Raw genomic sequence first — 13,207 nt, forward strand, 5'->3', positions numbered from 1 at the left:
ATGCCAGTTCTAAACTTCAGAAAATTGAAGAGGGAGTAATACTTTTCAATTGATTCCATGGAGCAGCTTGTCTGATACTACAACCAAGAATAACATATTAGAAAAATATTAAACTACATAGTAATATCTCTCATAAACAAAATTTTAAACTTCTAGGCAAAATTTTAGCAAACTAGATCCAACAATATATAGAAAGGAAAATATATCATGCACAGGTAGGGTTTTAGTTCAGGAATGAAAGAGTGGTTTACATTAGAAAATCAATCAACACGATTTACCATATTAGAAAACAACAAAAGAAAAACCATATGATCATTTCAATAGACACAGAAAAGCACTTGACAACATCCAATATACACAATTGATTTTAACAATCAGCAAAATAGGAATAAGAAGGAATTTCTTCAACTTAACACAGGACATTCATATAAAATGAATGGCTAACATTGCACGTGATGGTAAAAGACTAGCCCACTTAGATTTAATGCAGTTATTGCTGTGGTTGGGTTTTAAGTCTACCATTTTGTTATCTATTTTCTATTAACACTATATATTCTTTATTTCTTTTTTTTTCTTGCCTTCCTTGCTTAAAATAAGGAACAAGGCAAGAATGTGTGCTCCTATTACTTCTATTCAACATTGTGCTGGCCATTCTAGTAGGTGCAATGAGTCAAGAAACAAAGGCATGTACATTGGAAAGGAAGAGTGAAACTGTCTTTATTACCAAACAGCATCATTAGATGTAGAAAAGGTTACAGAATATACAAGAAACCCATCAGGGCTAATAAATATGTTTACTAAGATTGCAGTTTACAAGATCAATATAAAAACTCAAATTTATTTCCATATGAAATATACAATTTAATTTTGCATAGGAAATATACAAGCATAAAAATGAACAATAACAAATTGAAACTTTAAGAAATACTATTTATATATAGTACATTATAAAATATTAAGTGCTTAGGGATGATTCTGACAAAAGATGTGCAAGTGTATACACACTTAAAGACTACAAAACACAAATAACCGTATGATTTCACTCATGTGGAATTTAAGAAACAAAACGAACAAGCAAAGGGAAGAGAAGGAGAGGCAGACCAAGAAACAGACTCTTAACTATAGAGAACAAACTTATGGTCCAGAAGAGAGGTGGGTGGAGGGGTGATGGAAATAGGTGATGGGGATTAAGGAGTGATGAGCACTGGGTGATATACTGAAGTGTTGAATCACTATATTGTACACCTGAAACTAATATTACACTGTGTGTTACTCACTGGAATTTAAAAGCTTAAAAAAATGGTACCACGCACACATACCACCACACACACTACACATATAACACACACACACACACACACACACACACACACACATTACAAAATATTACTGGTGAAATAAAAGACTTAAGTGGAGAGATCTGTTCATGGGTGAGAAGACTCTGTTAAGGTGTCAATGCTTGAGAAATTCAGCACACATCAGTTAAAATCCCAGTAGGCTTCTAATAGAAATTGAGAAGCGGATTCTAAAAGTCATATGGAAATTCAAGAGAGAACCAAAAAAATTTCCAGATTTCCAAGAACAAATGCCATTAAAAATGTACAAGATCTTGGTTGAGACGAAAATAAAATATTATCAAAAATATTAATAAAGATCCGAATACATAGCCATATCATGTTCATGGATTAGAATACAGAATATTTTAAGCTTTTCAATTCTTCCTGGATTTATCTATCGATTTGATGCTGTTCCAGTCAAACTCCCAATGTTACTTTGTGGAGCTCAGTACACTGATTCTAAAATACATATCAAAGAGTAAAGAGCTGAAAGTTGGAATGGTTGGGTAGCAAAGTATTTCTTCTATCATACATCAAAATTTATTACAAGGCTATAGTAATTAAAACATAAAATATTTATGGCAGTTTTTTTTTTCATTTCGTTCCACATCTCACCAACATTGGGTGTGTCCAATCTTTTATTATCTAAACTCTTTTAGAGGGTATGCACTAGCTTTCTTATGTTTCATGCTTATATGGTGCATTATTTTTATCCCTTTACAATCAATCTGTCTGTGACTTCATACTTCTTATAAACTGCAATCTTGCTTCTTCTCCAGTGTGACAATATATGCTTTAAAATTATAGTATTCAGGGGCACCTGGGTGGCTCAGTTGGTTAAGCATCTGACTTCGGCTCAGGTCATGATCTCATGAGTTCACGAGTTCACGAGTTCGAGCTGCGTGTAAGGCTCTATTCTGACCACTCAAAGCCTGGAGCCTGCTTCAGATTCTGTATCTCCCTTTCTCTCTGCCCCTCCCCTGTTTGCGCTCTCTCTCTCTCTCTCTCTGTCTCTCTCTCTCTCAAAAATAAACATTAAAAAATATTTTAAAAATTATAGTATTCAGTCCACCTAGATTTAACATAACTACTGCTATGGTTGGAGTTAAGTCTACCATCTTGGTATTTGTTTTCTAGTAACCCCACGTGTTCTTTGTTCCTTTGTTTCTCTCTTCTTGTCCTCTGAAGGAATCATGTTTTTTTCAGTATCTCTGTTTTCAACTGTGTTCATTTTTTTTTTGTATTCAAGATCTTCTTTTTAGTGATTGCACTTGGCTGTACAACAATCTTTTTGTTAAGGCTATTTATTTATTTTAAGAGAGAGTGTATGCACGTGCACATGCATGAGTGGGGAAGGGGCAGAGAGAGGGGGAAAGAGAGAGAATCCCAAGCAGGCTTCCTGCTGTCAGTGCAGAGTCCAATGCAGTGCTCAGTGTCATGAACTGTGGGATTATGACCTGAGCCAAAACCAAGAATCTGATGCACAACAGACTGAGCCACCCAGGTGCCCCATAATAATCATCTTTAATTTATCAGAGTCTAATTTCAAGTAGTATATACTTAACAACAGTGTAAGAAACTTATGACTGTATGGTTCCATTTATATCCCTCCCACCCTTTATATTTTTATCTCATATTTTACTTCTAAATATGCTATAAATTTCAAAATATATTGTTACTATTTTTCCTTTAAAAAGGTCAATTGTCAGGGGGCCTGGGTGGCTCAGTCAGTTAAGCGGCTGACTGATTTCGGCTCAGGTCATGATCTCATGGTTTGTGAGTTCGAGCCCCACCTTGGGCTCTGTGCTGACAGCACAGGGATTCTCTCTCTCCCTCTCTCTCTGCCCCTACCCTACTTTGTGTGCTCTCTCTCTCTCTCTCAAAAAAAAAAGAAAGTAAATAAATGAATTAATAGTCAATTGTGATAAAGATGTATAGATATATAGATATATAGATATAAACTGATGGCAAAATAAGTCTTTATAGATATATTCTCCCAGGCATGCTTCATTTCTGTTTGCATATCCAGAGTTCCTCCTGAATCCATTTCCCTTCTGCCTGAGGAATATCTTTGAATTTTCCTATACAACAAGTTCTCTCAGCATTTGTCTGTATAAAGGTGTCTTTATTTTTTGGCCTTCATTTTTGAAGGGCATTTTTCACTGAATACAGAATTATAGGATGACAGCTCGGTTTTGTTGTTTTTAAAGCAATTTATGATGACATCGTTCCATTATCTTATGGCCTCTATCATTTTGGGGAAGAAGTCAGCCATCATTCATGCCATTGTTCTCACATATACAATGTGTCTTTTTATCTGCCGCTGCTTTTAGAATTTGCACGTTATCTTTGGTCTTCAGCATTTTTATTACGTATTATTCATTAGTAGTTAGGTGTGATTTCCTTTGTATATATCCTGTTTGTGGTTCAACTGAGTCTCTTGGGTTTCTGGGATTATGTCAGTCATTAATTTGGGGATGTTCTTGGACATTATCTCTTCAAATATTTCTTCTGCACCATTCTGTTTTTCCTCTCCTTCTAGGGGTTTAGAAATGCATATATGACACCATTTAATATTGTCCCACAGACCTCAGTCTGTTCATTTTGTGTTTACGCTACTTCTTTCTTTGTATTTCAGTTTGTATATTCACCTGTCTTCAAGCTCACAGCCCCTCAGCTTTTCCCACTTTACTCTTGAATGCGTCTAATAATTTTTTTATTCCTGATGTCATATTTTTTTTATTTCTAACATTTTCACTTTGTTCTTTTTTATCATTTACATATCTCAGCTGAAATTCCCCATCTCTGTACTCGCGTTGCCCATCTTTTCCAGTAGGTCCTTCAGCATTTTTATCAGTTATTACCTCTTTAGCCATACTTGGGCTCTTAGCACTGACAAGATTCCAGGGATCTCTTCACACTTTACAACTGGCCCACCACCTTTCCAAACTCGAGGACAGCTGTCTCTGCTTTATAGTCTAGCTGCCAGCTTTTTGATCTCTAAGGAATTCTCTTTCCTCATCTGCCCTGGGATTTTCAGGCATTGAGAGACCTCTCTCTCTTTCTCTTTCTCTTTCTCTTTCTCTTTCTCTTTCTCTTTCTCTTTCTCTTTCTCTTTCTCTCTCTCTCTCTCTCTCTCTCTCTCTCTCTCTCTCTCTCTCTCTCTCTCCCATGCTTCCCTGTCCCCAGTTGTGGCAGGGAGGCTGCCTTACACTTTGTAAAGGCCAAGCATGTCTCAGAGGGAGAGTCTCTCAACCCCCGTATCCCACTCCCAGCCTATGATAGCTGAGAATCCGGAGTACAGATGGATTTCTCTCAACTTTGCTGCCTTGCAGCCTGCCCCCTCCCTGTCTTCAGAGGATTACTGCTTTATTTTTGAGAGAGTCCCTGAATGCCTCAAGGGGATCTCTCAGCTCCCTGGCCTTGTCCCAAAACCTTTGGCTTACTACACCTATGCACTAGGTGAAGATCTATGGGAAAGTTTGTGGGTGGGTAAAAACTCATTCGATGGCTGAGGCTCCTTGGAATTCCCATATGTCATATTTATGATGGATTCCTCTTCCCATCCCTCTGCCAAGAATGAGCATAACCTTGGGTCTTTTCTATGAGAGGCTCATCACTTTGTTTCTAATATATTTACTCTTGGAAGATCATCTCACACTCATTTAAGCAACACAAGCTCTAGACTTTTTTTTTAAGTTTTTATTTTTTTTCTTATTTTTAAAAAATTTTTTAAAGTTTAAATACAAATTAATTAGCATATAGTGTAATAATAATTTCAGGAATAAAATTTAGTGATTCATCACTTACATATAACAACCCAGTGCTCATCCAAACAAGTGCCCTCCTTAATGCCCCTCACCTCTTTAGCCCTTCCTCCCACCCAAACCCTGTCAGCAACCCTCAGTTTTTTCTCTGTATTTAAGAGTCTCTTATGGTTTGTCTCCCTCTTTGTTTTTATATTAATTTTGCTTCCCTTCCCTTCTGTTAATCTGTTTTGGATCTTAAATTCCACATATGAGTGAAATCATAGATTTGTCTTTCTCTTACTGACTTATTTCACTTAGCACAATACCCTCCAGTTCCATCTACGTAGTTGCAAATGGCAAGATTTCATTCTTTTTGATTGCCGAGTAATACTCCATTATATATATACACACCACGTCTTCCTTATCCATTCATCCATCAGTGGACATTTGGGCTCTTTCCATACTTTGGCTATTGTTGATAGTGCTGCTATAAACATTGAAGGGTGCATGTGTCCCTTCAAATCAGCATACATGTATCCTTTGGATAAATACCTAGTAGTGCAATTGCTGGGTCATAGGGTAGTTCTATTTTTAAGTTTTTGAGGAACCTCCATACTGTTTTCCAGAGCGGCTGCACCAGTTTGCATTCCTACTAGCAGTGCAAAAGTTGTCCTCTTTCTCTTCATCCTCGCCAACATCTGTTGTTGCCTGTGTTGTTAATGTTAGCCATTCTGGCAGGTGTGAGGTGGTATCTCATCGTGGTCTTGATTTGTATTTCCCCAATGATGGATGATGTTGAGGATTTTTTCAGGTGTCTGTCAGCCATCTGGATGGATGTCTTCTTTGGAGAAGCGTCTATTCGTGTCTTTTGCCCATTTCTTCACTGGATTGTTTGTTTTTTGGGTGTTGAGTTTGACAAGTTCTTTATAGATTTTGAATACTAACCCTTTATCTGATATGTCATTTACAAATTTCTTTTCCCATTCCTTCGGTTGCCTTTTAGTTTTGCTGATTGTTTCCTTCGCTGTGCGGAAACTTTATATCTTGATGAGGTCCCTATAGTTCATTTTTGCTTTTGTTTTCCTTACCTCTGGAGAAATGTCAAGTAAGAAGTTGCTGCAGCTGAGGTCAAAGGGGTTGTTGCTTGTTTTCTCCTCGAGGCTTTTGATGGCTTCCTGTCTTATGTTTAGGTCTTTCATCCATTTTGAGTTTATGGATTTGAGTGTATGGTGTAAGAAAGTGGTCCAGGTTCATTCTTCTGCATGTCGCTGTCCAGTTTTCCCAGCACCACTTGCTGAAGAGACTGTCTTTTTTCCATTGGATATTCTTTCCTGCTTTGTCAAAGATTAGTTGGCCATACGTTTGTGGGTCCATTTCTGGGTTCTCTAATTCTGTTCCATTGTGTCTGTTCTTGTGCCAGTACCATACTGTCTTGATGATGACAGCTTTGTAGCACTGTTTGTAGTCTTGAATTGTGATGCCTCCAGCTTTGCTTTTCTTTTTCAAGATTGCTTTGGCTATTCAGAGTTTTTTCTGGTTCCATACAAGTTTTAGGATTGTTTGTTCTAGCTCTGTGAAGAATGCTGGTGTTATTTTGATAGGAGTTGCATTGAATGTGTAGATTGCTTGGGTAGTGTCGACATTTTATCACTATGTGCCCAAGAGACTTCTTTTGACAGTCATGAAAATAGAAGTTACATATTAAGTAAAAATCTCTAAGAATTAGAAACAATTGGGAAGAAGAGACAGGGGAGAAGAGGGATCTTGGCTTGCTAAATGAAATTAGGCCCACTGAATTTCAGACACAACAGTCTCTCTAACAGCCTGTGTTCATAAAAGGGTAGTATTGATCCAAAGTTTTAAGTTCTCTCTTCTCTTGATCTCATATCCAAGGAAGCTATAATTCCAAAAATAACTTCATGTTTGAAGTGTCTTTATATCTTGACCGTAGTGAACATCAAAAAGGCACTCCTGGCCAGAGTGGATAAATACATAAGAAAAGAGAAGGCTGATATTCTCTGGGGATTTAAAAGGGAATTAAAATTAATTATGTCTATAGATAAAGAATAAAATTACTGAAATAACTTATATTTATGAATATATATAATATGACATATTTCCATGTCATGTATTTCAATACCTGGAGTATTATTCAGAAATACACTAAGAGTCAAACCTTAATAGTTACTACATTTTATTTTTAAATATAGCAAATTAGAAGACAGGAATTGTAAGGACCATCCCTAAAACAAAAGATCTTTAAGTTATTTTCCATTTTGTTACAGAGTAAAATAAGAAGTATCTTCGCAGTCTGGACCAAAAGTGAACTTTATCTTGGATATCCTCTTCTTAAATTTATGAAAATAATGACTACTGAAAAACTGAAAAGCCTTCTAAATATATCACCAACCGATACACTAACTATACACAATGTTGAGTATACAGGACACCCTTTGGAGATTGCCTTGTTATTAAGTTACTGCTCTGCATGCACAGTCAACAAAAAGATTTATCTGGTAATATATAATGAAGATACAGAGCAGTGGATGAACCAAGACTTTGCATTAGATGTCCCTAGTGACACTTTTGTAAATGCACATTTTCTATATTCAGCACTTCCAGAATTAGTACTATGGGACAAACATAGGGTCTACTATTGCTATCACAATTTCACCGAGACTGGAGTCATCCAAACACCTACAGAGTTTGGAAACTTATCAAGGTTGTCACAGAACAGCACCATTCATATTATTTTCATCGGTGAGCCATTCTCAGTCTGCAAAAATTTATTCTAGATTTTCTAGTAGATACCTTCCTTATGAAGATGTAACAATTATAAATGCACTAATATATGGGTATATGGGTAGAGAAAGGTGTACTTTTTACCGCCTAAAAACGGATATGTTTTAAGCTCCACTAAGGTCAGTTATGATCTCACATAGCAAAATGGCCAACTCCAGTTCTGGGTTTTTTTTTCCCGTTAGATTCATTTCGGTCAGTCAGCACATACATATGCATTTTAGTGTTGGAAGTGATATGGTGTTGTATTCATTTCCTAGGACTCCTTAGGGCTACCACTAGCTGGGTGGCTTCAAACAACAAGAATTTATTGTCTCAATTTTGGAGGCTAGAAGTCCACATTCAGGGTGTCAGCAAAGCCATGAATTCCCTCTGAATGCCATGAATTCAGAATCCCTCTGAAACCCAAAGGGGGATCTTTCATTGCTTCTTCCCAGCCTTTGGTGGCTTTCTGGTAAACCTGGCCATCCCTTGACTTGCAGCTGCATCATCCCAACCTCTGCCTTCATCATGATGTCGCATTCTCCCTGTGTCCTCACACGCCAACTTGTTGTAAGGACGCCAGGGCCCACCCTGCTCCAGGAGCACCTCATCTTAACTGATTGCCTCTGTAATGACCCTATTTCCAAATAAGGTCACATTCTGAAGGAGTACTGGGAATTAGAACATCAACATATCTTTTCTGAGGGGACACAATTCAAGCTATGGCACATTTTGTAGAGTTAAGTGGACCTGTATTCACATCCATGAGCAAGTCATTGAACCTTTCCAAGCTTCAGTATTCCAATCTAGAATGTAGGGCAGCTGTGTCAACTGGATAAGAGATTGTATGTAAAATGCTTAAAATAAAACTGGGTGCATGGTAAACCTTCAGCTAATAGTAGTTATTCTTGATCTTGTTATTCCTGAGGTAGCATACTAAACATTATAGGCAATGCCGAGAAATAGGAAGTGCAATCCTCAAAAAGCCTAGTTAGGAGGTAACCCCAAACATGGAATTTAAAGGAAATGTCACTGTCATTCATAATCAGTCTTTCTTGACCTCTATCACCCTTCAACTCCCAACCATTTGATTTTTATGTTCCCTTTTACAACAAAACTCTAAAAAATATTGCCTACTTTCACTTTTTCCTCTTTCCTCCCTTTCTCTTGAAGGCACTCTAATCAAATATTCCGTGGAAACTGCTCTTGTTAAGGTTCTCGATGACCTCCACTGTGCTAACCCAATGGCCAATTTTCAGCCATCTTCCATGACCTGGCAGCAGCATTGGAAACCACTTAGCAGGGCCTTATTCTTGAAATACTTTTTCTTTTTGAAGTTTATTTTTTACTTTTATTGAAATTCTAATTGGTTAACATACAGTGCAACAATGGTTTCAGGATAGAATTCAGTGATTCATCACTACATACAACACCCAGTGCTCATCATAACAAGTGCCCTCCTTAATGCCCATCACCCATCTAGCCCATCCCCCACCCACCTCCCTCCATCAATCCTATTTGTTCTCTATCGTTAAGAATCACTTTTTACCTCTTTTTACCCCTTTCAACATCTCCATGTTTTGTTTCTTAGCTTCCACATATGAGTGAAATCATATGGTGCTTGTCTTTGACTTATTTTGCTTAGCGTAATATACCCTATCTCCATCCATGTTATTGCAAATGGCAAGATTTCACTCTTTTTGATGGCTGGGTATTATTCCTTTGTGTATATATACACCACATCTTCTTTATCCATTCACTAGTTAATGGACATTGGGTCTCCCTCCATAGTTTGGCTATTGTTGATAATACTGCTATAAACACTGGGGTACATGGACCCCTTTGAATCTGCGTTTTTGTATCCTTGGGGTAAACACCTAGTAGTGCAATTGCTGGATCATCGGGTAGTTCTGGTATTAGCTTTTTGAGAAACCAGAGTGGCTGCACCAGTTTGCATCCCCACCAACAGCACAAGAGTTGTCCCCTTCAAAATGCTTTTTCTCACCTGACTTTTGGGCTATCGCTTTTTTACTCTTCCTACTACCTCACTAGCTACTCCTCCTCAGCCTCTTTTCCATCTTCATCTTCCTGATTCCCAAATGGAGAGGCACCTCAGGGTTTAGTTTTCAGGAATCTTCTGAGTTCTGTTTACATTTGCTCTGCCCTCTGGCCATAAGCCCTAGCCTCAACTCCAGGCCTTATTCCCAGCTGCCTTCAGCATACCTTCATTCGGATGACTAGTAGGCATCTTAGATTTGACATCCAAGAATGGATCCCTGAGTTTCTCACTCCTATCTCAACCTGCTCCTTGCCTAGTCCTTTCCTGTCAAGTAAATATCACCTCTTCCTGTCTTCCCAGGCACAAACCTTGACCTCATCCTCGAATCTTTCCCTTTGACATCCCACAACTAATCCACGAGCAGCTCCTGGTGGCTCTATCTAAAAAGTCTATCTAAAATCTAACCCCTTTCCACCATCCTCACTCCAGTCCAAGCCAGTGTCCTCTCCAGCCCATATGTGTAAGAGCCTTTCATGTGCTCTCCCTGCCTCCACCAGATTACAGTCACTGGGAAGCTAGCGTGAGCCTTTCAAAACATGCAAAATCACAATACTCCTCAGCTTAAAACCCTCATTTGGCTTCCTGCATCACTCAGGATAAAATCCAAAACTGTTACCATGGCCCGAAAAGTAGTATGTGGTTTGGCCCCAGACTCTGATGTCATCTATCACTTGACCCTTTGTTCACTGTTACCTAGCTGCAGACAGGCCTCTTTGCTGTTCCCTGGTTACCTACTGTTTCATATGCCAAAAGCGTTGTTCACATTGATGTCTACATGACTCTTAACATTGGATTCAGGTTTAAGTCCAAATGCCAACTGTTTGGAGAGCTCTTCCCTAACCCTGACCTAACTCCCATGCTGTGTCCCTTACACTTCTTCATTTTGTTCACAGCACTTCTCATCCAACAAATTACACGTGTACTTATTCATTAACTGAATCTTCCAACAAAAAACAAGCTTTGTGTGACTTTGTTATATTTGCTGCTTTACCCACAGTGTCTAATATAGTATATAATAGGTACTTTTTTGAATAAATGGATGAGCATGTATTCATTGAACACGCACTATTTGCGAGATGCTCTTCTGGGAGTTGGAGATAGCATGGAAATTGGACACAATCCCCACCCTTTTAGCACTTACAAAATTGCAGAGGATAAAGACAAGTAAACCTACAAACAATGCAACATGGCTAATGCTATAACAGAGCCAATATTGGGCGCTACAGAATCACATAAATCGAGTACCTTACTCAAGTCTGGGAGATACAGAAGGCTTCCTTGGAGAAGTGATGTCTAAGCTGAGGCTTGGGAAATGGGTAATGGGAACTGGGAAATGGGTAGACGTTAGGTAAGCAGTGAAGACAATGAAGACAGTGTACCCAACCACCCAGAGACAGAGACAACAGGGTACAACCCAGGACTCGAAAGAATACACTGCTGAAACAGAGTTCTCCAGAGAAAAAAAGAAGTCTCCCCTGGAGAAATGAAGTTCAGATTATGAAAGTCCTCACAAGCCATGTGAGAAAATTGGACCTTCTCCTGCAGCCTGTATAGGGAGTTCTAAAGAGTTTTCAGCAAGAGAGAAGCAGAATATTTGTGTTTTTAAAAGACCGCTGGCCACCATGATAAGGAGATAAGGTTAGAATAGTAAATTGGGGATAGATTTTATTTTTTACTTTTTTTATAGAAAATATTTTTTTAATGTTACATTTGTCCCAACACAGCATTCCACTAACATATCTGTATGGGTATGTGCATTTTACACAAGTGTATAAAAATGTATATGTACATTTTTTAATTTAAATTTTGGTTAGGGGGCGCCTGGGTGGCTCAGTAGATTAAGCATCTGGCTTCAGCTCAGGTCATGATCTCACCTTTTGTGAGTTCAAGCCCCACATTGGGCTCTTTGCTGACAGCTCTGCTTCAGATTCTGGGACTCCCTCTTTCTCTGTCCTCCCCCGCTCATGCTCTGTCTCTCTCTGTCTCTCTCTCTCTCTCTCTCTCTCTCAAAAATAAATAAACTTTAAAAATTTTTTTTAATTTAAATTTTAGTTAGTTAACATACAATGTAATATTAGTTTCAGGAGTAGAATTCAGTGATTCATCACTACATACAACACCCAGTGCTCATCCCAACACTTGAGGATACATTTTAGAGGGACCTTAAAGTCTGAATGTTGTACTGAAGGCCATTTGGAAACACAGAAATAAAAAGCTTAAACAATTCATAAACATGAAATATGAAGTCAAAAGCCTTCCACCTTCACCATTTTCATTCCTCAAATAACCCACTATTCAAAAGTTCCTGTGAATTTATTCAGACTCTTGAAAAAGAAAATTCAAAACATAATAAGCTGTATTTTCAAAATATCTAATACACATAAAAACTATGCCACTTTCACTGCCACAGTGTTCATGGTTTAACTGTACTATTATTTAGACCAATAGGAGTATAAACATATTTACATAGATATCAGGCTTCATTTCTTTTGCTACTACAAATAATGCTGCAGGAAATGTGCTTCTATATATGTATATGTTTTCTACACTTGTACAGGTATTCTTTGATATAAGTTATTAGATGTAGAATTCGTGATTCAAAGCTCTGAATATTCAAAAAATCAATACATCTTTCCAGTTGCTCTCCAGCAAAAGTTGCCACAGTCTGTTTCCCCAAAAGTATTAGAAAATGTGTATTTTCCATATGAAAATATTTGATATTTACCCACAGTACAGAAAAAAGTGGGTAATTCTCCTTTTAGGACTCATTTTATAATTAGAAGTTATATCTAGTTTCATGTGTTTATTGGCCATATTCTTCTATGGATTGTCAGTTCTTACTCTTGAGATATTTTTGCATGGGGTTATCTATTTTCTTATTGATACTGATATGGTTGTTACTCACAGTGTATATTCACCATTTATCTTTGACATGTATTGCAAATATTGTCTCTTGTATGTAATTTCTTGTACCTTTTTGGAGGGATTTGGTATTTAGAATTTGTGTTTTTGTGTAGTTAAATTTGTTAATATTTTTACTTGTGACTTTGGATGTAATGTCATAATTTGAAAGGTCTTTCCAATTACAAAAATATTACTAAGTATTTTCTTTTATCATTTTTACTTTTCTAATTTGCATATTTCAATCTTTAATTCATCCAGAATTGTGTTTGGTATAAGTTAAGAATTTCGTTCTATTTTTTGTCTTTATGTCTTTCACTGAAAGCTGATGTTGCCTTCAAATCACTGTTTTAGAAACCAACCCTTACCCCCCAGATTTG

General features: G+C 37.5%; 1 protein-coding gene across 1 annotated transcript in view; it reads left to right on the plus strand.

Moving 5' to 3' along the window:
• The window catches only part of CATSPERE (catsper channel auxiliary subunit epsilon), a 199,859-nt gene that overhangs the window by 126,695 nt on the left and 59,957 nt on the right, over positions 1–13,207 (plus strand). The window contains exon 9 of the mRNA XM_047077101.1: positions 7,372–7,846. Within this exon, the coding sequence (XP_046933057.1) occupies positions 7,372–7,846 (475 nt within the window). The remainder of the gene's footprint in view (positions 1–7,371; positions 7,847–13,207) is intronic.

The sequence above is a fragment of the Lynx rufus genome, unplaced genomic scaffold (genome assembly GCF_022079265.1).
Source record: "Lynx rufus isolate CCGP_SWC_20201006 ecotype Redwood Valley unplaced genomic scaffold, mLynRuf1.p SCAF_15, whole genome shotgun sequence".
Lineage (NCBI taxonomy): Eukaryota > Metazoa > Chordata > Mammalia > Carnivora > Felidae > Lynx > Lynx rufus.